Source organism: Chlorocebus sabaeus, chromosome 22 (assembly GCF_047675955.1).
Source record: "Chlorocebus sabaeus isolate Y175 chromosome 22, mChlSab1.0.hap1, whole genome shotgun sequence".
NCBI lineage: Eukaryota > Metazoa > Chordata > Mammalia > Primates > Cercopithecidae > Chlorocebus > Chlorocebus sabaeus.
Genome location: NC_132925.1, coordinates 88,414,565 through 88,437,533, shown reverse-complemented (window position 1 = coordinate 88,437,533; position 22,969 = coordinate 88,414,565). Strand labels below are relative to the sequence as shown.

Genomic DNA, 22,969 nt, shown 5'->3' with positions numbered 1-22,969 from the left:
CATCCTTAGCTCTTGTGGCCCTACCTTTCCAGCCTGCTGTCTGCCCAGATGCCCACAGAAGAGGGTGGGACCCAAGAGTGGTGTTAGAGAGTCTATTCCAACTGAACTGCAACTGCAGGCTTGTCTCCGCTTACCTGAATGACAACAATTGTCCTCATGGCCTTTTCGGGGACTCCTGCAGGTGAACCTACACGTGGAGAATGCGTGGAATGTGGGCCTTGGATCCTGGACAGGGGCTAAGGAAGGGCATGCATTAGTCCTTGGGGCTGTCATCCCCAGATCCCAGGCAGGAGATGCCAAGGAGGGTGATGCGGGGTTTCCTCAAGCCTAGTCCTGGGACTGAGGGGATGCTAAAGAGACCACTGACTGGGTTAATGCCCCAGACCCCAACGCCCATGGAAACTGCCACTCTTGCTCCAGTCAGCGCGGGTTCCAGCGCCTGCAGGAGGAGGTAGTTGGACCCAAAGCGGCAAAGCACGCCAGTGAGCACAAAGCGTTAGGTCGTCCCGCCGGCCTCTCAGGGTTCCCTACACTCCGCGTAGCCTCAAGCATCTGCCATACAGGCCGCGCGGTGGCGGCAGAGCGCGCGGCCCAAGCCCACTCACCCGGCACTCACAGGGTCACATGGCACTGGGCGACGCTGCGCGATGAGGCAGGCCCAGCGCGGGTCTCGCCCCGCCCGCCGCAGGGTCACGTGGCACGGCCGGCGCAGCTTGATAACGCAATGCCCGGCCCCTCGGCGCCGCTCCCGCCCCGCCCCGCCGCCACCGCCGTGCCGAGTCCTTTTGTCCAAGATGGCGGCGCCGGGGGCGCTGCCTCCTCGGCCGCCGCCGCCGCCGCTGTGAGAAACCTACGGGCCGCCCGCCCGCCGCGCCAGCGCCATGAAGCGGCAGAGCGAGCGAGACTCTAGCCCGAGCGGGCGCGGCTCGTCATCGTCGGCCAAGCGTCCGCGGGAGCGCGAACGGGAGGCGGAGGCGGGCGGGCGGCGGGCGGCGCACAAGGCCTCTGGCGGCGCCAAGCACCCGGTTCCAGCGCGGGCCCGCGACAAACCCCGCGGCAGCGGAAGCGGCGGGGGCGGGCATCGCGACGGCCGCGGCACCGGGGACGCGAATCACCGCGCGAGTAGCGGGCGCTCCTCGGGCTCCGGCGCTGGCGGCGGGGGACGCGGCGGCAAGGCCTCGGGGGACCCGGGCGCCTCCGGCTTGTCGCCCCGCGCGTCTCCTCTGCCGCCGCCTCCGCCACCGCCTGGGGCCGAGCCCGCGGGTCCCGGCTCATCCGCAGCCGCGCCTGAGTACAAGACACTGCTCATCAGCAGCCTGAGCCCGGCGCTGCCTGCCGAGCACCTCGAAGACCGGCTCTTCCACCAGTTCAAGCGCTTCGGCGAGATCAGCCTCCGCCTGTCGCACACGCCTGAGCTGGGCCGTGTGGCCTACGTGAACTTCCGGCACCCACAAGACGCGCGCGAGGCCCGCCAGCACGCCCTGGCCCGCCAGCTGCTGCTCTACGACCGCCCGCTCAAGGTAGAGCCCGTGTACCTGCGCGGCGGCGGCGGGAGCAGTCGGCGAAGTAGCAGCAGCAGCGCCGCCGCTTCCACGCCTCCCCCAGGGCCGCCCGCGCCCACCGACCCGCTCGGCTACCTCCCGCTGCACGGAGGCTACCAGTACAAGCAGCGCTCGCTGTCCCCCGTCGCTGCCCCGCCCCTGCGGGAGCCGCGCGCCCGCCACGCCGCCGCAGCCTTCGCCCTGGATGCCGCCGCTGCCGCCGCTGTGGGACTGTCCCGAGAGCGGGCCCTGGACTACTACGGGCTGTACGACGACCGTGGGCGCCCCTATGGCTACCCAACTGTGTGTGAGGAGGACCTGATGCCCGAGGACGACCAGCGGGCCACGCGCAACCTCTTCATTGGGAACCTGGACCACAGCGTATCTGAGGTGGAGCTGCGACGGGCCTTCGAGAAATATGGCATCATCGAGGAGGTGGTCATCAAGAGACCTGCCCGTGGCCAAGGTGGTGCCTATGCCTTCCTCAAGTTCCAGAACCTGGACATGGCCCATAGGGCTAAGGTGGCCATGTCGGGCCGAGTGATTGGTCGCAACCCCATTAAGATAGGCTATGGCAAGGCCAACCCCACCACTCGTCTCTGGGTGGGTGGCTTGGGACCTAACACCTCACTGGCAGCTCTGGCCCGGGAGTTTGACCGCTTTGGGAGCATTCGGACAATTGATCACGTCAAAGGAGATAGCTTTGCCTATATCCAGTACGAGAGCTTGGATGCAGCCCAGGCCGCCTGTGCTAAAATGAGGGGTTTTCCCTTGGGTGGACCAGACCGCAGGCTCCGCGTGGATTTTGCCAAAGCAGAGGAGACTCGGTACCCCCAGCAGTACCAGCCCTCACCACTCCCCGTGCATTATGAGCTGCTGACAGATGGATACACCCGGCACCGCAACCTGGACACCGACCTGGTGCGGGATAGGACGCCCCCACACCTTCTGTACTCAGACCGAGACCGGACTTTTTTGGAAGGGGACTGGACCACCCCCAGTAAAAGCTCTGACCGCCGAAACAGCCTTGAGGGCTACAGTCGCTCAGTGCGCAGCCGGAGTGGTGAGCGTTGGGGGGGAGATGGGGACCGTGGTTTGCCCAAGCCCTGGGAAGAGAGGCGGAAACGGAGGAGCCTTTCCAGTGACCGTGGGAGGACAACCCACTCCCCTTATGAGGAACGGAGCAGGACCAAGGGCAGTGGGCAGCAGTCAGAGCGGGGCTCCGACCGCACCCCTGAGCGCAGCCGCAAGGAGAACCACTCCAGTGAAGGGACCAAGGAGTCCAGCAGCAACTCCCTCAGCAACAGCAGACACGGGGCTGAGGAACGGGGCCACCACCACCACCACCACGAGGCTGCAGACTCTTCCCATGGGAAGAAGACAAGAGACAGCGAGCGCAATCACCGGCCCACGGAGGCCGAGCCCAAGCCTCTTGAAGAGCCAAAACATGAGACCAAAAAGCTGAAGAATCTTTCAGAGTATGCTCAGACACTACAGCTGGGTTGGAATGGGCTTCTGGTGTTGAAAAACAGCTGCTTCCCCACATCTATGCACATCCTAGAGGGGGATCAGGGGGTAATCAGCAGTCTGCTCAAAGACCACACTTCTGGGAGCAAGCTGACCCAGCTGAAGATCGCCCAGCGCCTTCGACTGGACCAGCCCAAGCTCGATGAGGTCACACGACGCATCAAGCAGGGGAGCCCCAACGGCTATGCGGTCCTCTTAGCCACCCAGGCAACCCCCAGTGGGCTTGGCACTGAGGGGATGCCCACAGTGGAGCCAGGTCTGCAGAGGCGGCTTCTCAGGAACCTGGTTTCCTACTTGAAACAGAAGCAGGCCGCAGGGGTGATCAGCCTGCCAGTGGGGGGGTCCAAGGGCAGAGATGGCACAGGCATGCTCTACGCCTTCCCACCCTGCGACTTTTCCCAGCAGTACCTCCAGTCAGCACTAAGGACATTGGGCAAGCTAGAAGAAGAACACATGGTGATAGTCATCGTCAGAGACACTGCCTAGCCCAAGCCTGTCTTTCCCAGCGTCATGTTTGTGTCACAAAAGCAGTTATTTTAAAAATCTGATCCCCTGTCTACCTTACCACTTTGGTTTGAATTATCTCCTGGGTTATTTTGGTTCATTTGGGTGGGGATCAAAGTCCTGTCCAGCACCAAAACTAAGTTCTTAGATTTTGGGGGAATTTTTTTTTTTTTTTAAACAATGATGAGAAGGGAATCCAGTTATGTTGATTTCTAGTGTACAAGATACTGTCTGCTGTGGTTCTGTATTTTTTTATTTTTTGACCAACTGTATGGAAAGTTGTCAGTAAAACCTTTGTCAGGATGGATTTTTAAACCTGTTCAGAGTCCTGGTTTAATCAAGCTAAGAATCGAAGACTTCCCTAGTGCATGTACACGAATGTCCTACGTCATCTTTCCAGCACCACTGCTGCATAGGTCACTCTCGGCCTCAGTTCTTCAGGCTGAGTCTGGACTCTAATCACTCATTTTTATCTTGGCTGACAGGCAAGCTTCAGTTTGGGCTCTGGACCCTGCTACACAAGCCCGAGTAGAGCCCATGCAAAGGAAGGGATGGGCTGAGCCCAAGGCCTGTGGTTAGCAGCTACTGATGGTTTTTTTCTTCCCTAAACGGTGTGTGTGTCCATCATCAGTTTGAGCTGTGGCTGTTGCACGGGTGCCCACTCAGCATGTTTGGCAGCAGGTAGCCTTCAGCAGCTGTGTAGTCTTGTACAAAGAGAAGCTGTGCACTGTTGATGCCAGGGGGTCTCAGGGCCCCTGATCTGTCCAGACTCCCTCTGTTTTGGCCTCCTTTCTAGCCTCACTCAGCCCGGGGATATCCAGCGTTGGGAGACGGAGTTGCCTCATATTCCCAGGGGCCGAGCAGTCCAAATACTGGAATGGAGGGTTGGAGGCAGCCTTCCTTGGATTTACTCATGAACTTTGCCTAGATGTTTGTGATTTTTGGCTTTCTCTGGGTCGTTCAGGGCTGATGGGTAATAGAGCAGGCCCGTGCCCAGTCATACCTAGAGCTTTGTGGGGGATACTGAACCTCTAGACTGAAGTACTTTTACAAAGCTACAGGGGAGCACAGTGGACTAGGGGATGCCCTTGGTAACTGATGTGACGGCTTCCTAGGTGCAAGATCAGAGCATGTGCCTACACTTTGTACCCTGATGCTGAGGTGGAGCCCATTGGGAAATAATAGATATTTTTCTGGGGGTAAGTCACAAGTCACTGAGGGGTCAGGCAATGCTAGAGGTTGAAGCCACTCAAGCCACTTGGGGAGGAAAGGGATGCAGAGGTGGTGTGGACAGTGTGGGCCAGGGAGGAAAACCAGAGCACACAGTTGTCACCATGAACACCCCAAATGCCATTGTTCAGAGTGTCTGTGTGGCACCTTGGATGTTCAAAGGGAACATTGTGAGGGCTGATGAGAACAGAAGCTCTGGTAAGCGAATGAGCCCCTAGATAACCAGGAACTCCAGATTCTGCTGGCCGTGGCATCCTCTCGCCAGGTCTGGTCCCTTACCTGAGCTGGGATGAGGCAGCATGAGCGACACCTGAGAGTAGAGGCTGGGGCTCAGTGCAGGCTGTGGAGAGGCCACGCTGGTCCACAGGAACACTTGGCAGTGCTCTTGAAGACCCCTCGGTGATGTGGAATGGACAGGCACTTCACAAGAGAGCAAGCACGTTCATAACAAAACAGCAACACAAGGACATGTTAAACATGTTTGTTTATTTGCCTGTTTTTACTTGAGCTGTGGTCACAGCTGCTAGGTACCTACGCAAGTCAGTTGGGTACAGCAGGACATGCCACCATTCCAGGGTAGCTGGTACTGCCAGAAACAGGAGTGGGTCTTGTCCTGTTGAAGGCACACTGCAGGGTTTTTCCTGCAGATCTCCAACAAACGCCTGAGTCACAGGCCAGAGCGGCCTTGGTATGTAAGTCCAAAACTTCTCTGGGCTACCTATCTTCCTTCATGAAGCGGGTGCTCAGGACCCGGAAGAATCTACCTCCCAGCTTTCTGAGACAGAACCAAGTAAAAGGAAACATGCTAGAAAACGTGCCTGGAGAAGACACTTCAACCTTTGCCTTATCCAACCCCTCTTCAGAGAAAGGTGCCCCATGGCCCCAAAAAGAACTGCCAAGTTTTGGTGAGGAGTAACACCCTGGCATGACCTTCCTTCTCTTTCTTGGCCCTCAACCACTTCCTCTGGCTCTTAAGACCCACCAGGTTCTGTGAACTCTCGGGCCTTGGCCACCACTAGTGAGGGGAAGTCAGGTGGTCAATGCCCTGATGATTTTATGAAACTGCCCCAGTGAGAAAACTCTTACTTCAGGCATCCAGTGCCCCTACCCAGGGTTCAGGTCCTGTCTAAGGTGTTGCTTAAAGACAAAAAGGCAACATTTGCCTCACCGGTGGTGTGACACTGTTCTCATGCTGCCTCCTATGTGACTCCGATTTTGAGCCCTGGTAGAATAAGGAAGAGAGCTGATGCTTCCTTAGCCCCTTAGCACATGTTCCTAAGGGTGTGTTGTCAAGCCAACACAAATTCTGCCTCCCTATTATAGTTCCTATCTCCCCCTTAGAGACCTGTGGGTGCTCCCAGCAGAGTTGAGACTGGCTCCACTGAGTTAATGACTAGAATATAGTGCTTTCACTACTTCTTGATTGTTAACCTGTTTTCTTCTGATGCTGGTCAGTACCAGCAGTCAGACTATTCCACTGGTTAAGTGTTAACTACCATTAAAGTGAGGCATGAAGCAAAAGAGCTGAGTCCTTTGCTCTCCAGAGGACTAAGAAATACCTGTGTGACACAGACCCACTTCAGTGTGTACAGCAAATTCTATAGTGCTCCTAAGCCCAGCAGGGCTTTACCTGCCCCTGGAGAGTTTTAGCCATCTTGTGTTTCTTGTTTACTTCACAAATTTGTCCCCTCTTCTCTCTGTTAAGGGAGAGAAGTCACTTTAGCTGGATAATACCTATGTAACAAACTGAGCAGCTGTTATTTGGGCAAAATCAAACGAAGAAAGAGACTATGATCTTGTATTTATTGTGGGAATGGAAAACAGGGTGGGGTGGGTGAGTGAAAAGGTAAAAATCCCTGGTCCCTTGCCTGATGGTTACACAGTTTCACCATAGGCCAATTTTAGGGGCCTCTGAAGTATCTTTCTACAAACGCAGACCAAGCTCCACTACCCCAAACCTGCCAAGACTGCTCAAGTCCACTGTCACAATCCCTCTCAGAAAACATTAGTGGCCGTTGCCCCAGCTACACAGAAGGCCAAAATGCTTTCACTCCTTAGCTTTGCCAGCTGCATCCTCCAAAACTTCCCAGAATACCTCCCTTTCCAGTTCCACCAAATCTGTACTTGGGAGCAGCCTATTGGATCCAGAACATGAGGACAGAGAGCTGCGTCCACAAGGGACACAGCCCTGACTTCTCCTCTCTCCACATTACCCTTACAAAAACAGGTCCTCCCCATGACAGAGCTACAGGGCAGGGGCAGACACTGTGAGTAAGCTACTTTCCTCCCTGGAGTGCTCTATGTGGGCAGAACATGCTCTCCCTGCCTCTCCTGGAAGGCGTCTCCTCTATGGCATGGCCAGAGCTGCAAAAAAGGGACACACCCCACCTGGGTAAAAGAAAATAGGGAAAGGCCATAAACAAAGACAGACTTGTAGTTTATTTTGTATTTTTTTAAAATAAATACACTTTACATTAAAGAAAAAGGCCTTTGATTTGTAATTTCCACATTGGGGAGAAAGGGAAGAAAAAAAGATTTTTGAAAAACTGAATCACAAAGAAAAATAGAGGGAGTGAACTTATATCCTAAGTTCCCTCAACTCCACAAAACCAATATCCACAATGACCATGCTGCCCCCAAACCATGAAGGTGAGTGAATTTAGGCATTTACCCAGCAGACAGAGTGTCTTCCTCCCCCACTCTGGCACGAAGGAAAACAAATTAACCTGACAGCATATGAGGCAACAAAACAGGTTAAAAAATCATATATTATATTTATAATAAAATATTCTTAATCCTTATCAATTTAAGAAACCACGATTTTCCTTTTCATTTAAATACGTATGTAAAAATGCCTCTATATTTAGACATCATTTTCTTCCAAAGAAAATGAAGTGCAGGGACAAGAGACCTGGTGGATATAAGTTCATACCCTCAGTTATAAATGCCTGTTTTTTTTTTCCTTTTTAAAGTTTTATAAAAAACTATTTCTTGTTCTTTAAGTAAAGAACATTATACAAAGAAAATATATTGTGAAATACCCCAGAGACATGTTTTTTTTTTTTCCCCTTGAAAGATAAGTCCATTCTAGGAAATGGTGGGGGGTGGGGGGTGGGGGTCGGGGGTGCAGAGTAGGGCCTAGTCCCTGTTGTCATTTTTGTGGTTGTTATTGTTTCTGGAAGGACTCTCGGGTGCCAATGAGGCTCTCTAAGCCACAATCCTCTGAATGCAGGGCGTGTAGCTCCTTAAAAGACAGACAGCCCTGGGAGAAAGAGAAGGGAATATGTTCTGAATTCATTTGACTCAGTTTCTCGCCTGCCAAGAATCTCTTCCAAGCAGTGATGGTTCCTCACTCATTCAGGGATAAGATGATGTCATCTTCCAAATCAGAGTTGTCAGAGCTGTCAGCTGAAAGGGAAGAACAGGGAGAGACAAGATTACACACTAGGCTTATAGGAAGCTTTCATAAGGAAGCACCTGCACTCATATACATTCATGGTCGAGCAAGGTTAAATACCAGTTTCCAGAAAGAAGAAAACACATCAATTAACTGCTTGGAGCTGGCTCTGGAGAATACTCCTGTTGCTTGGCAACTGTATTCTCCCTGGGACCTTTTGCTCTCCTAAGCGCCTGGACATGGTGCCCCTGCTTCCTGCCTGGGAGGCGCTGAAGGAATCAAGCAAGTGCCATCTGAAGCTTCCCCCCCATGCCACTTTAAATGGCTGCAGAGGGGCAGAGCTGAGGGGACAGTGAGTGAGTCTCTATGGCCCTTGGCCTCTGGTGTCCTTCAAGGATGGGCACAGGCCTGCCTGACCTCAAGAGACCACTACTAAAAAGGCAGGCTAAGACCAGGCAAAAGTGAGAGATGTATCTTTTCTGAAATACCTTAGTCACGCCCTTCGATCCTCAGAAGACCGACCACCAAGACAGAGATAGTCACCCTACATCCATGCCTCTGTAATTTCGGAATATGGTCTGCAAATTATATTCCCAAAAAGGTGCAGGCCAGTTGCAGCAATACAGGAGAAGCAGCTACCCATCCAGAGGCAGGAGGCCAGCAGGAGCAGTGTGACGCCCTGGAAGACAGCACTGTCTCTGATGAGGACCCTCTCTGCTTGACAATCTGCCTTCTCTGGCAGCATAGGACACATTAACACTTCTGGAAGATCTGTTAAGGGGTGAAACTTAAGTGGTAGCAAAAAGGACCCTCGAGATGAGGTAGATACACCATGTCTGGCTGATCAAAATCAGAAAGAAACAGGGTACCTAGCTGTAGGGACTCTAATATTCACTGAGTCAAAGAAAAGGAAAGTTCTCAGTGCCCAATTTGATTACTCGTAGCTCAGGAGGCTATGAAACCATTTTAACCAGGTCCCCCGTAAAACAGACAAACCCTGAGCTGGAGCCCTGCAAATGCCCCGTGTATTAAGAAGCAGTCACTAGATGCAAAGAATCCCTCATCAGCCTTTTCCAGTGCCTAAGAGAATCAACTCTTAGACAAACAGAGAAAGAACAATTCATGTTCCCAAACCTTCCTTCATTCACCATCCCCAAACACAATTTCCTTTAGGAGGAAAACTGAAGTGGACAAAGGAAAACCAAGAAAAGCATTGCAATGATACAGAAAAGTCTTGAAGTAAGCAAAAGAAATGGCTGACAAAACCAGTGTTCCTGGGTCTAACTGGGCACACTGTACTGGTGAAGAGTAGGAAAACAAGATGGAGATGGCAAAGAACTATTATCTAACACAGCTGAACAAAGCAAGCCTCAGCTCCTCTGCTATAAGAGCTACAGGAGGAAGTGTCACAGGAAGGTGTAGGGCCTCCTCCCCAGAGCCAAGTCCAGCACCGTGTCCCCACCCCACACCACAAACTTGCCTGATCCCTGCAGCAGCATCCACTGCATCCCCCAGGACTCATGCTCTCCACAAGCCAACAATGCCAGACCCGCTGGCCTGAGACCCTTCTGCCCAGCAGCTATGCAGCTCTTAAGAACTAAGAATCTTAACCACGCTATCGCACATCTAAGAACTGTAAATGCAGCTTAACGAGATCACAGCACAATCTCCTTTAAGCAAATAACTGTCAGGCTCAGAGTCTGAGAGAAAACCTCCAGAGCTTGGGCACCAACTCCCCTCTGGTGGTCAGATCATAGGACGCCTTTCTCTACCTTCCTTATCCTTTCCCCATTCTCCAAGTGTTGAAGTGACCCAGTCCTAAACCCTGGTTGGGACCTCCCATTCTGAAAGGTCACTAAGGCAAAGACAATCTAGGTATAATTAATCCCTGTAGTGTTTAACCTATCACTCTACAACATACAGGCTTCGGAGGCAGGGCTGACAAGCACAGACACATAAAGATCTCAGAATCAGGCCAGGCGCGGTGGCTCACGCCTATATCCCAGCACTTTGGGAGGCCGAGGCAGGCGGATCACCACGTCAGGAGATTGAGACCATCCTGGCTAACAAGGTGAGACCCTGTCTCTACTAAAAACACAAAAAATTAGCCGGGTGTGGTGGCAGGCGCCTGTAGTCCCAGCTACTCGGGAGGCTGAGGCAGAAGAATGGCATGAATCCGGGAAGCAGAGCTTGCAGTGAGCCAAGATTGAGCCACTGTACTCCAGCCTGGGTGACAGAGCGAGATTCCGTCTCAAAAAAAAAAAAAAAAGTCTCAGAATCAAGGTGTTTCTCTTCCTAGAGCCAGTGCTCTGCATCTGGAATCATCAAGTCCCTGCAGACTCCAAGGCCTATGTAAAGGTACATGGGGGCACATGGGTGTAGTTTTCTATCATTTCTATGACTTTCACCCTATCCTAAAAGGGCTCTTCATAAGCCCAGTAAGGTTCAGAGCTACTGCTCTAAAGGATTAGTGTGAGGCAAAACTATGGGCGCTAAGAATGCTCTGCTTGCTGACAGCAGCTGGGATCTTCTATGAAACACAAGAAGAGCTATGGAGTGTGCACCAGATGCCACTCTGCATCTCCACCTCAATTCTGAAGTCCACTCTGAGACGTCCTCAAGTTGTGATCCATTATTTTCACATTGTAAATATTCTCATAAAGTAACAACATTCTCACAACTGATAAGAGTTAAAGTTTTCCAGATTACCTTTGGCTTGAAAGAAGGAATTTCCTAAACAGCTAAAAGAGGTAGTAATTGTACAGGCCAAATACAAACTGAGTGGCTTTATATTCAAATTAAGAATGGAAAAATTAAAGTGATGCTGTCTTATTTTGGGAGCACCACCATCAGCTGGCCTGCTGTTTGCTGACCCTGCCAACCTGCCCTGCTAACTACCTGTAATTGAAAGGAGGTATAACTTGTTTCCCATGTCTCACTATTCACATATGACAAAAACATTCATTAAAACTTGCCCGATGTCTGACCATGGCTTCGGCCTACTCCACTGAATCACCTCAGCCTCCAAGTATGAAAAAACAGAAGTTGATCAACAGCAGATGAACAGATAGAAGACACTACCCTACCCTCCCACCCTCAAGCTTCCTCAAAATACAGCCTTGGTAAGAAGATTCATGTACAGCTGCAGAGCTAACAGGCTCTTTGAATTATTTGCTGATTTTTGCAGGATTCATTACCATAGTCAGGGGACAACTTGACTTCAGAAACCTAATGGGAAGTAACTAGAAAAACTGGAGTTTGTTCCTCAAAATTTGGATTAAGAAAAAAAGGTAAATAAAAGGAAGTGAATGAACCAGAAGCCAAAGGGAAAATATTTGTCCCTTGGCTGTTAGAAGGGATTAGCCAAAGGGAGACACGAAAGGGCTTCTCCACAAGAAGGCCTGCATTTCTTTATAATTCACCCCAAAAAGAACAGCACCTCATGAGGGGCTACTTCTGACTGATTCTAGCCCTGCCTCTGAGCGGAGAGCTAACGCTTTGGCCTTTCATTCTAAGGCTAATTCTCTAAAGCAGGAGCTGACAAACTACAAGCCCACCACCTATTTTTGCAAAACAAAGTTTTATTAGAACACAGCCACATTCATTCATGTATGTATTGTCTATGACTGCTTTCTCACTACAACAGCAGAGTTGAAGAGCTGCAATAAAGGCCATACGGCCTACAAAGCACATATATATATGTGCTTTGGAGTGCAGTGGTGTGATCTCAGCTCACTGCAACCTCCGCCTCCCAGGTTCAAGTGATTCTCCTGCCTCAACCTCCCAAGTAGCTGGGATTTCAGGCATGTGCCACCATGCCTGGCTAATTTTGTATTTTTAGTAGAGACAGGGTTTCATCATGTTGCCCAGGCTGGTCTCGAACTCCTGACCTCAGGTGATCCACCCGCCTCAGCCTCCCAAAGTGCTGGGATTACAGGCATGAGCCACCGTTCCTGGCTGCATAAAATATTTACTGTCTAGTCTTACAGAAAAAGTCTGCCAATCTCTACTTGAAAGGTAAGAGATGACAGCCATTTGGTTGGGTTCCATAGTCTGAAAGGAGAGGAGGGCAGAGATGCAAAGGTGCTTTGCCTCAAGAGACCAGAACAGTGAATCAAGTTACGGGGCACAGAACCATGGTATGGCTTTGCCCCCTAAGTTGTATAGGCACAAAAGAAGAGATTTTGCCCTGGGTGCCAAGGCTCAGCCTGAACTCTGCCCTATACTTACTATCCCCCAGGATCAGTTCCACCTCCTCATCTGCATCAGAGTCTTCATCCTCCCCGTCCTCTCCCTCCTCTAGAAGGTTTGCTAGCTCCTCATCAGACGGAGAGAAGTCATTGTCCCCATCTTCCCCTGCGTTCTCATTATTGTCATCCTCTTCCAACTCTGCCTCCAGCAACTGGTCAGTGTCAAGCTCGTCTAAATCATCGGTGTCGTCATCATCTTCATCATCATCTTCTTCCTCCTGTTCTTCCTCTTCCTAGTAAGAAAGCATAAGGTTCATTAGTACAAACACAGAGGCCTGACCCATGTGGGACACATGGCAAGTCGACCAAAGGGACAGGGTGGGAAACTGTCAGTAGAAGCGGTAGTGATCTAGACGGACACAGGCTTCATGAGCCAGCCAGACTTGTCAGTGATGACTGAGATAGGCACACATGTCCCCCAAGACTGTCAAAGCACCCCTCAGACAAGGATTAATGGTCACACAGCCCTTATGCAAGGAAACAGACTACTCGCTTCACGGAAGTCTCTCCCATCAATCTTCTAGGAACCCAAGGGGGCTCTTCCTTCTCACCTGCATCAACCAAAGCAAGGGAAATCAGCTGAGGCACTAGAAAAAATCCTTTTACCTAGAATCTAAAATGCAACAGTTTAACAAAATGGAAGAACACAGCTGCTCATTATCTCCTCAGCCCTTCAAGCTCTTGCCCTTGATCTTCTAACCAAGAACGTGGATAAGCTCCTTAACCATGCTATCATAAACATTTGATCAGAACATTGCAACAAAAGACTTAAAATATAGAACACTAACAGAAACCCATATTTCCTGTTATAAGCCAAAAAGAAAAAAAAAAGTATGCTAGAGAAACTATCTTTCTTTCCATTCTTACAAGAACTTGCCAAAGGCAAGAAAATTACCAGAACATCAATGAAATACTTTGTTCTAGGGACCCTGGGCTTTGTAAATGGTACATTCTGGCATCTGCCACAGATTTCAGGTTTGCATTAGAATCCCAACTGTTTCCCTTCAAAAGGGAGAGGACACAAAGATACCCACCTCTTTGCTTTGACAGGGATAACAGGCATTCCCAAGTAAACGTAGCTGCCACTCAGGACACTTATCTTTCTGCTCAATCAACTGTCAGCCTTGCCAATAGCAAAGGATTCTAATTGTTACAATAATAAAATGTAAAATTCATTTAATACATCAACCTAATGAAAGTCAAGATGGAATAAGCCCAACGTAGGCACAAAAAAATTTTTTTGGGTTTTTATTATTTTAAAACTTATACTGAGTGGTTACATCTTTTTTCATTTTAAAGGTGTTAGTGCCTGCCAAGCACTTAAAAAACAAGCATTTTGTGCTTACCCAGCCATTAGAAACCAGTGTGTAACATAAGCTAGGATCATTCAGCAGGGTAGCTCCACTTCGTGGACTTCTGGTAATTTTGGAACCACCACTAGTGACTTTTTGATAAACTGTGTAATTCAGTAATTTAGAGTCTTCAAAATTTCTGCCAGCTATGTTGGAAAAACTGAGCCCCTTTTAAATACCTAGTACTCCTAATACTTGTGCAAGTGCATGTATGGTCTGTACCAGATTTTGTGGGAGCATCTGTGTATGTGCCAACACACGCACACATAGAAGGCCTGAGACTATTCCATAGCCTTGGCCACACATCCCCTCCAGAGGTGAGTGGATAAATACTAAGCATTCACCCACCTCAAAGGAACTATGAGTGTCTGGAGGCAACAATGATAAACTGAAACACAGGCAGGCTCTCAGCCCCTACAAGCACACAAGCTCATACAAATAACTGGGAGAGGAGAGCAGGGTCCAAATACAGGGAAAATCATCCAAGTGCTTACCAGATTACAACTTTTGCCTCTTTTTCCAGGCATATTTTCATAGACTTGACCAAAATTAGCTAATCCACTAACAAAGTGCTGCACTTAAAAGTAAGTAAAGAAGAAAGCATCCAGGGCCCTGTGTCTCTTTAGGCTTCATGGACAGAACATTTATATTTAAAATGTAAGATAGCACAACTAAAGGTCCATGGTTGAGTGGGTACATGAAAGGTTAAACTGCTCAAATAGGCATAGGCTGGCCAGAAAATTCATGAAGACAATTCTCTTTCATTTTGAAGAACATCAAGGGTTAGCTGATCCAGAAGAACTGAACAAAAAGCTTCCAAATCAAGAGCAATCCTGGAAAATTTTCAAGCAGGGTCTAAGCTTTGAACTACATACCATTCCAAACTCTTCCAGCAGCAGACAAACCCAAATTTTACTTAGTTTTATAGCAGAAGAAGCAGATGTATATATATTCATCCCAGAAGGCCACGAACACATCATATGTGACCATGAGAGAGGAGGGGAAATCAGTAGGAAAGAGATCTACCTGAATCTCAAGTTGAACACCTCACTTTGTTGTCTCTACTTTGTATTTATTGCCCAATGCTGATTTCTCACCATGTATTTTGTCACACATGGACATAGTCATAAACTCACTTTCCAAATTTTAAATCTGAAACTGGGATCATGAAGCAGAGGCTCACAAGACCCATCCAAAATGCTGTGGCAGAACCCAAAAGAGATTCTAGGAAGCCATTTTAGGAGCATTCTCTGCTGGTCAAGTAACTGATTGGTGGCATGAGCTCCTCTCCTTCAGATCTAAAGAATAAAGCTTCCAATAATGAGTGGTCCAAAAAGTAAAAACTAAAAATAATTATTTAATGAAAAAGCAAAGCTTAGCTGGGCACACTGGCACGCACCTGTACTCCCAGCTACTCAGAAAGCTGAGGCAGGAGGATCACTTGAGCCCAGGAATTCAAGGCTACACTGAGCTATAACTGTGCCACTGCACTCCAGCCTGGGCAACAGGGTGAGATCCCATTTCTTTTTTTTTTTTTTTTTTTTTGAGGCGGAGTCTCGCTCTGTCCCCCTGGCTGGAGTACAGTGGCGTGATCTCGGCTCACTGCAAGCTCCGCCTCCCGGGTTCCCGCCATTCTCCTGCCTCAGCCTCCCCGAGTAGCTGGGACTACAGGCGCCCGCCACCGCGCCCAGCTAATTTTTTGTATTTTTAGTAGAGACAGGGTTTCACCGTGGTCTCGATCTCCTGACCTTGTGATCCGCCCGCCTTGGCCTCCCAAAGTGCTGGGATTACAGGCGTGAGCCACCGCGCCCGGCGATCCCACTTCTTTAAAAAAAAAAAAAAAAAAAAAGGTTGAGCACGTTGGCTCATGCCTGTAATCCCAGCATGTTGGGAGGCCGAGGTGGGCGGATCACAAGGTCAGGAGATCGAGACCATCCTGGCTAACACGGTGAAACCCTGTCTCTACTAAAAATACAAAAAATTAGCCGGGCATGATGGCAGGCATCTATAGTCCCAGCTACTCAGAAAGCTGAGGCAGGAGAATGGTGTGAACCCGGGAGGTGGAGCTTGCAGTGAGCCGAGATCATACTACTGCACTCCAGCCTGGGTGACACAGCAAGACTCTGACTCAAAAAAAATGAAAACTTTTTTAAAAAAAGCAAATTTTGCTAGAATCCTGACTCAACTCTGACAAACATTTAGATAATGTTTTGGATCCAGGGATATTGTTTTTTTCAATTCTCTAAGACTTCTTTTAGGGCTCCAAGGAATTCAGGGTCAGGCCATTTTAAATTAAGGTACTAATAAATTTCCCTACACAAAGAATTCTAAAACTCTTCTCTCCTTAATTCCACCTACATCAATTTCATGGTTACCCAAAGCTCCCAAACCCTGCAGATAAACAACTCACCCCTTTCCTTTACAGAAAATAGGCCAACTGGCATAAGTTCCTTCTGCTGCTCTCTGGTCCCCTCCACATCTAAACCTGCCTTCAGCCCTGGTCTGAGGAGGAAGCATGCTGCCTACTCCTGCTCTGGATCTCAGCCAACCCTGAGACCCTGTTACCACAGACACTGTTCTCATCCCCACCTCACCACCACCTTCACACTGGCTTCTCACCTTCCACGCCAGTTCTCCCAAACCTAATAAGCTCTCAATCTACATAGGCTTCAGATGCCTTCTATCTACACTTTGATCGGGCATGGTGGTTCATACCTGTAATCCCAGCACTTTGGGAGGCCGAGGCAGGTGGATCACCTGAGGTCAGGAGTTCCAGACCAGCCTGGCCAACATGGTGAAACCTCATCTCTACTAAAAATACAAAATTAGTCTGGCATGGTAGCACATGCCTATAGTCCCAGCTAGTTGGGAGGTTGCGACAGGAGAATCGCTTGAACCTACGAGGTGGAGGTCTGGGCAACACAGAGCGAGACTACGTCTCAAAAAAAAAAAAAAAAGTCATTCAAATCTGATCCTGATCTTTATGTAACATGTCATATTTTGCTACATGTATAAATGCCTACTTTTTAAAAAATACTTTTTCTGTACTTAAAAGCTATAGGTTCACTTTAGGGTCATAAATGTTTGGTTTTTTCCTCACTGGCAGAATCTAACTCAAGTTACATTTTAATTCTTTAGGAAAAAGAGCCTTTCAGGAATCATCACATTCAGCTCCGACCAGGTGTGTGTAATCAGTAAAGACTTTTACCATCTGCTTCTGGGCAGTGGAGAACACACAGGAAGCACGGCACACAGTGTGTCCCAAATGCCAAAATGGAGTGGAACACAGACAGCATTATTCTTTTGTTGAGCTTTTTCTTATAAATTTAAGGTTAAGTATAATTAGCTAAAATGTATTGGCTTGTCAAAATCTAGGAGCAATGATCAATTACTCATCTTCAGTTTTATAACTTTTCTAAAAGCCAAATCAAAGATGAATGATTTCTAAAAACACAGGCACCAGGCCTGGCGCGGTGGCTCATACCTATAATCCCAGCACTTTGGGAGGCCGAGGTGGGCAGATCACCTGAGGTCAGGAGTTCGAGATCGGCCTGGCTAACATGGTGAAACTCCATCTCTACTAAAAATACAGAATTAGCTGGGTGTGGTGGTGGGCGCCTATAATCCCAGCTACTCGGGAGGCTGAGGCAGGAGATCTGCCTGAACCTGGGAGGCAGAGGTTGCAGTGAGCTGAGATCACAACACTGCACTGCAGCCTGGGTGACAGGGTGAGACTCCGTCTCAAAAGAAACAGATACCAAACTTCTAATGGATAATAATGAGCTTTGATAGGTGACTAGCTTATCTCCACTTTCATCAAATGCCTGAAGGTAGGCAGACTAGCAGCCTCGGGAACCAAATATTTATGGCTGTCCAATACATTGTGTAGGTTTTCATTCATCTAGATACAGCTGTACCTTTCATCCTTTCCTCTTAATCTCCAAACTTATTTAAGCATAAGGACAAAGGACAACTATTTTATGGCATGTCAATTATATCTCAATAAAGCTCTTTATATAAGCTGGACCATTTTATTAGATGGCGGCTGACCATTCAGGTTTCTGAATTTATTTCACTATAATGAAAAGGCACATTCAAAGGTGTTGGTCACAGGTGCCTGTATCCTTGAGCCATGTAAGTCATATCTGGAACATCTGAGAAAACCTGAGAACAGATATCTAGACTAGGACAAAACTTTGAATAGCAAATGATTCATAGGAAAATGTAAAGTCTCTAGTTTTAAAATCAGGTGAAGCATACAAAGCAAAGTAAAACTAGAGACTGGTTTTCCTACAAAGGAAAGTGAGTTTAAAAAAAAATCAAGCTGGCACATTGTGCATGAGAGGCAGTGGGAAGAAATCTGATGGAGATAGTTAAAACAGCCAAACCCCACCACAAGATTCTAGAAGGAGCATGGATCAACAGAATTAAGATTACAAAGGAGACCTACTCAAATAGATATGATATTATCCCAGTTGAAACATCTCTAAATCAAAAATCAAAATGCCAAGGGTTTGAGGAGATAAGCAGTTCTCTAACAGAGGTCCTTCAAACATGAAATGCACCAGATGGTCAATAAGGGTTGTAATATCAGTATGGAGTGAAACATGCCTAGATCCTAAGAAATCTGGAAGCCACAATAATAACTTAGCCATGTTGCACACCTACCCTGCCACATAGTCTTCTCTGAGCTAGAAAGCTTTCTGGCTCTTCTACAGGCTGGGCTCCCAGAGCCACTCCTCAGAGTCCTCTTAAGCCTGCCCCTCTCACTCTTGGCTGTCATGCTGAGGCAGCCTCTTGCTTTCCTTCCTGCACCCAAGTCAAAAGTCCTGACCACTACCATATGCCCTTCCTAATATCTTTCTCCCTTAACTTCTCAAAAGTTAAGCAGAAAAAAAGAAGAATTAGTCAGTCTTTTTCCTGACCCAAGCCTCAGGAAATAAGAGGAGTATAACTCTTAAATTATTCCCTTATAGTGGCCTCTTGCTTCCACAGCCAGCCACCAATCACCAGTGCCTTTGCCTCTCACCACTCCATGTGTGCAAAAATAAGGCCAACCCAGAGAATAGCCTTCCAACTCCCAAGGTGTCTAGGGCAATCTTAACATTCCTCTGAGTTGACCTCCTGCTCAAAGACAGACACCAGGCATCACATGGACCCAGGTGATGGTTCCCAGAGAAGACTGCCGCCCACTGCCTTATAAAATGCAAGGATATGGGAGGGCTGGGATAATGATGTTGACAAATAACCCAGTTTTGGCATCAGATTTATGCTTCAACATGTAACATCCAAGAGGCCTGATTCAGAACTGATACCTGGTAGTCATTAATAAACCCATGGAGGACAAAGCAGTCGACAGTCACCCACACCATTACAATGTACACACAAATGGCTTGACAACTGCACCCTCTATATCGACCCAAGAATAAACTATGTCTTGTTTCATGATAACTAACATGAAAAAGTAGGCATTAAGGGAGTGAGGTGTGTAAGGCAGCAAACTGAAGTGAGAATAAAAGAATAGGCAGTATTAAGAAACCCACTCAAGGCAACCACATGAAATTTGGAGGACCTAATACCAAGTTCTGCTACCCAGAAAGACTAGAAACATGTACAAGCTCTAACAGCACAGCGCTCAAGAAAACACTAAAATTCATGTCACAAATAAATCAAAGATCTCAAGTATCCACCAGAAAACCTCTCCCTTCTACGCACATCTCATAACTCACATGAGCTTTAGACACTGCTGGCTCCTCTCAGCCATGAAACCAAGGCCCCCATAGAGCCCATATAGCTGGAAAGCAGCAAAGGAAAGCCTTTCTACACTAGGAGATCCTTGGCAGCATTTGGTGAAGTTGTTTCAAACTCTACAGCCTAATTATCCTTTACCAGGCCCTGAGGAAAGCTCTGCTGTGATCCCACAGTGGCCACCAGCTGCCCACCACACAAGAGTCTCCTCACTCTGCTCAGAAGCCCATTTCTGCAGATCATGAATCATCTCGGGCCTCTAATAAAACGCATGCTTAGGCAGTCAGAACAGTGAAGACCAAGAGAGCACACACAGGGGATTTTAGGTTGAGTCTCTGTTCTAGCTTTTTTACCCAGGTATATTTGATCCAGGTATACTGTGTCATCTTTGATGTACAGGTGATGCAGTATTCAAAGGATTTGATTTACAGAACAAATTATATGCTCATAACCTGTAACGCCCAACAGTAAAACACATAGCTAAATCTCAAACTAGCTAAATCTCAACAAAACACCCTTGCTTAGTCCGTACTAAGTCCTATTAGAAAAAAACATGGGTCCTTTGCCCTAGTATTAGACTTGCATCCTTACAAAATTACCATTTTCAAAAATTCTTGCTTTTAAAGAATTATTTTAAATGTAAGTACAAGCTGTTTCGAAAGGACGCTAAGAGAAAACTATTACATTAGCCCTAACCATTGAGCACGATTTATCAAAAAGTAGGGGAGGGATGAGGGCAAGAGAGTTGTGGCAATGCAAACTGAGGGAATTGTACTTTCCCCGGTCCTGTGATGCCACTGCTCCTCATCCAGAGCACCTCTGTGCCCTTAAAAAGGAGACAAAGCTGGCTGGGCATGGTGGCTCATGCCTGTAATCCCAGCACTTTGGGAGGCCGAGGCGGTTGGATCACCTGAGGTCAGGAGTTTCAGACCAGCCTGGCCAACATGGTGAAACTCCATCTCTACTAAAAAAAAATACAAAAATGAGCTGGGCATAGTGGCACATGCCTGTAATCCCAGCTACTCAGGAGGCTGAGGCAGGAGAATCGCTTGAACCCTGGAGGTGGAAGTTGCAGTGAGCCGAGTTCACATCATTACACTCCAGCCTGGGTGACAAGAGCAAAACTCCATCTCAAAAAAAAAAAGGGACAAAGCACCAAGACTAAAGAATATAATAGTGGGGGGAAAACAGAAATGAACTCAAGAATTGGGAAAGAAAACATTTTCAGTTGCTTTAATATCTGAAGAGCAAAGTCAAATCCTAGTCATTCATTTTCAACTTTATAGTAATCACTCAGCAATAAATACTTCTCAGAAAAGTAGACAAAAGAATCTGCCCTGGAGAGTGTACTCTTGGAAAGAGAATGTGGTGTGAGCCCTGTAGGCTGGAAAAAGTCTGCTGAAACTCAGAAGTTTGAGAAACTCTTCAGAACCCATACTGACACACCACACAGGCAAGTACCTAGCATAATACAACCACAAATTAAAATTCCCTATGAAAACAAAATGCAAAGACTGAGGGACATGATATTATCTACCCACATTTTATATATGTTTAATTTCTCCAAAGCATCAAAATCTTATCTTTACCTCCATCTCAGCAAAGTGACTGTTCTGTTTTTTATTGACATTGGGAGTATAAAGGGATGCTTATCTGAAGCCAGAACAGGGCACAAAGAAATCTCTAAATGAAAATCAGAGATTGCTAGGATGAGTGCGGTGGCTGACACCTGTACTCCAAGCACTTTGAGAGGCCGAGGTGGGCAGATCACCTGAGGTCAGGAGTTCGAGACCAGTCTGGCCAACATTGTGAAACCCTGTCTCTACTAAAAATATACAAAAATAGCCAGGTGTGGTGGTGGGCACCTGTGATCCCAGCTACTTGGGAGGCTGAGGCAGGAGAATCACTCGAACCCAGGAGGCAGAGGCTGCAGTGAGCCGAGCTCGTGCCATTGCACTCCAGCCTGGGCAACAAGAGCAAAACTCCGTTCTCAAAAAAAAAAAAAAAAAAAAAAATCAGAGATTGCTAAGCTTTAAATCGATCTGCAAATGGAATTTACAGGACCATCAGATACTGGTTAAAATCTTGTAATAAAATTTCTTCTGAGTTTCAGTGATCAAGGGTACATGACAAGCCTTATGAATGTGGCAACAGGTAGCAAAGGCTGAAGAGACCTTTAAAACCTCCTACAGCAAAAAGCAGAGCATAACCTCTATTAAGCACTGTTCAGCAGAAAGAAATCTCAAAGACCACTGACCTGGTCCTCCTCTTCATCCTCATCCTCTGCCAGACGCTGCCTGCCCACTTCATACAGCCTGCATACTGTGTCCATGTTCAGGGCATCCATGCTGCCTTGATTCTGAAATAGAACACCCAGTCCATAAGGAGCAGTTAGTTTTCAGAAGGTCCACATCCACGCCTCAGCCCTGACTGGTGCCCATGACCTTGACCCTGTAATTATCAAAGCTTCTGATACCCTAAATTCTTGAGCTGACTCTGAAAATGTTATACCTAGGACACATAAAGGGGAATAAAAACAGAATGAAAAGACTTGGTGAGGAACCATCACCCTGGGAACAAACCCGGTGAGAGATCCAGATTCCTCTGAGAAAGGGATGACAGTGTGAGTCCAGAAAAAAAGGAGATAGGATGCTCTAAGCTGTCTTATATTGGGATTTTCTTACTATTTCTCTTTGTACTGTACATCTCCCAAGCCCCATCAAATGAATAGGTTATCAATAATCTACCTTCAGGAATGTATTGACTTTACATCTTATATCAGACAAAATGTAGTACAACTTGAAAATTATCCTAAACATCAGAACAAAAGAGCAGGGCCTCTGCAAGCTCCCTTTACCTCAATGACAGCAAGATAGCAGTCTTTGGTGTCTGTACACAGGTCAAAGATGTTCCGTTTCACATCAATGGTTGCTGGAAAATAGAACGTGAGAAGACTTGGGATTGGACTATTGCTGTGACCCTAAAACCCGCTTTTCCTCTAAAGGAATTCAGGATGATTGCTCAAAAGTATTTCCATAACTCCTCTGTTTTTCAATAAAAAATTACAGGCCTCCAGAAAATGAAGGACCTTAAATAAGGAACACCAAAACATGACAACATGATCAATGTCTGTCCCTTCCTGCTTACCTATAGGTTTGTAGTCAGTTGCATTAAATGTTCGGAAGGATGACCCAAAGGGGCTTTTCATCCTCTCTTCCATTAAGTCATCTTCATCATCTGCCTGCAACATAGCTTGAGTGGGGGTTGGGGAGGAAACACTATTAAGAATCACAAACATCCCCTCTTCACAAGTGCAGAAAACATTAATGGCCAATCAAAACAATCTACTTGTATATAGGTTTACATACAGATTCCCTTGTACATAAATCTACTCTGCATCTAGTTAGCTCCTCTCAGAGC

General features: G+C 47.7%; 2 protein-coding genes across 5 annotated transcripts in view; one reads left to right on the top strand and one right to left on the bottom strand.

Moving 5' to 3' along the window:
- The first annotated feature begins 754 nt into the window (after positions 1–754).
- On the top strand, positions 755–3,887 carry RBM15B (RNA binding motif protein 15B). Its single transcript, XM_007984395.3, has one exon. The coding sequence runs from the start codon at positions 882–884 to the stop codon at positions 3,552–3,554; it is 2,673 nt and encodes an 890-aa protein (XP_007982586.1). The 5' UTR covers positions 755–881; the 3' UTR covers positions 3,555–3,887.
- A 3,333-nt stretch (positions 3,888–7,220) lies between these two features.
- DCAF1 (DDB1 and CUL4 associated factor 1) overlaps positions 7,221–22,969 on the bottom strand; it is a 100,383-nt gene continuing 84,634 nt past the window's right edge. For all 4 annotated transcript variants that reach the window (XM_007984392.3, XM_007984388.3, XM_007984390.3 and 1 more), the window contains 5 exons: positions 22,697–22,801; positions 22,407–22,480; positions 21,807–21,908; positions 12,430–12,682; positions 7,221–8,210 (listed from right to left, as the gene is read on the bottom strand). In XM_007984392.3, coding sequence (XP_007982583.1) covers positions 8,152–8,210; positions 12,430–12,682; positions 21,807–21,908; positions 22,407–22,480; positions 22,697–22,801 — 593 coding nt within the window. In that variant the 3' untranslated portion in view covers positions 7,221–8,151. The remainder of the gene's footprint in view (positions 8,211–12,429; positions 12,683–21,806; positions 21,909–22,406; positions 22,481–22,696; positions 22,802–22,969) is intronic.

Excerpts from the sequence above, each read along its gene's own strand:
- RBM15B (XM_007984395.3), top strand. The coding sequence starts at position 882 with ATGAAGCGGCAGAGCGAGCGAGACTCTAGCCCGAGCGGGCGCGGCTCG.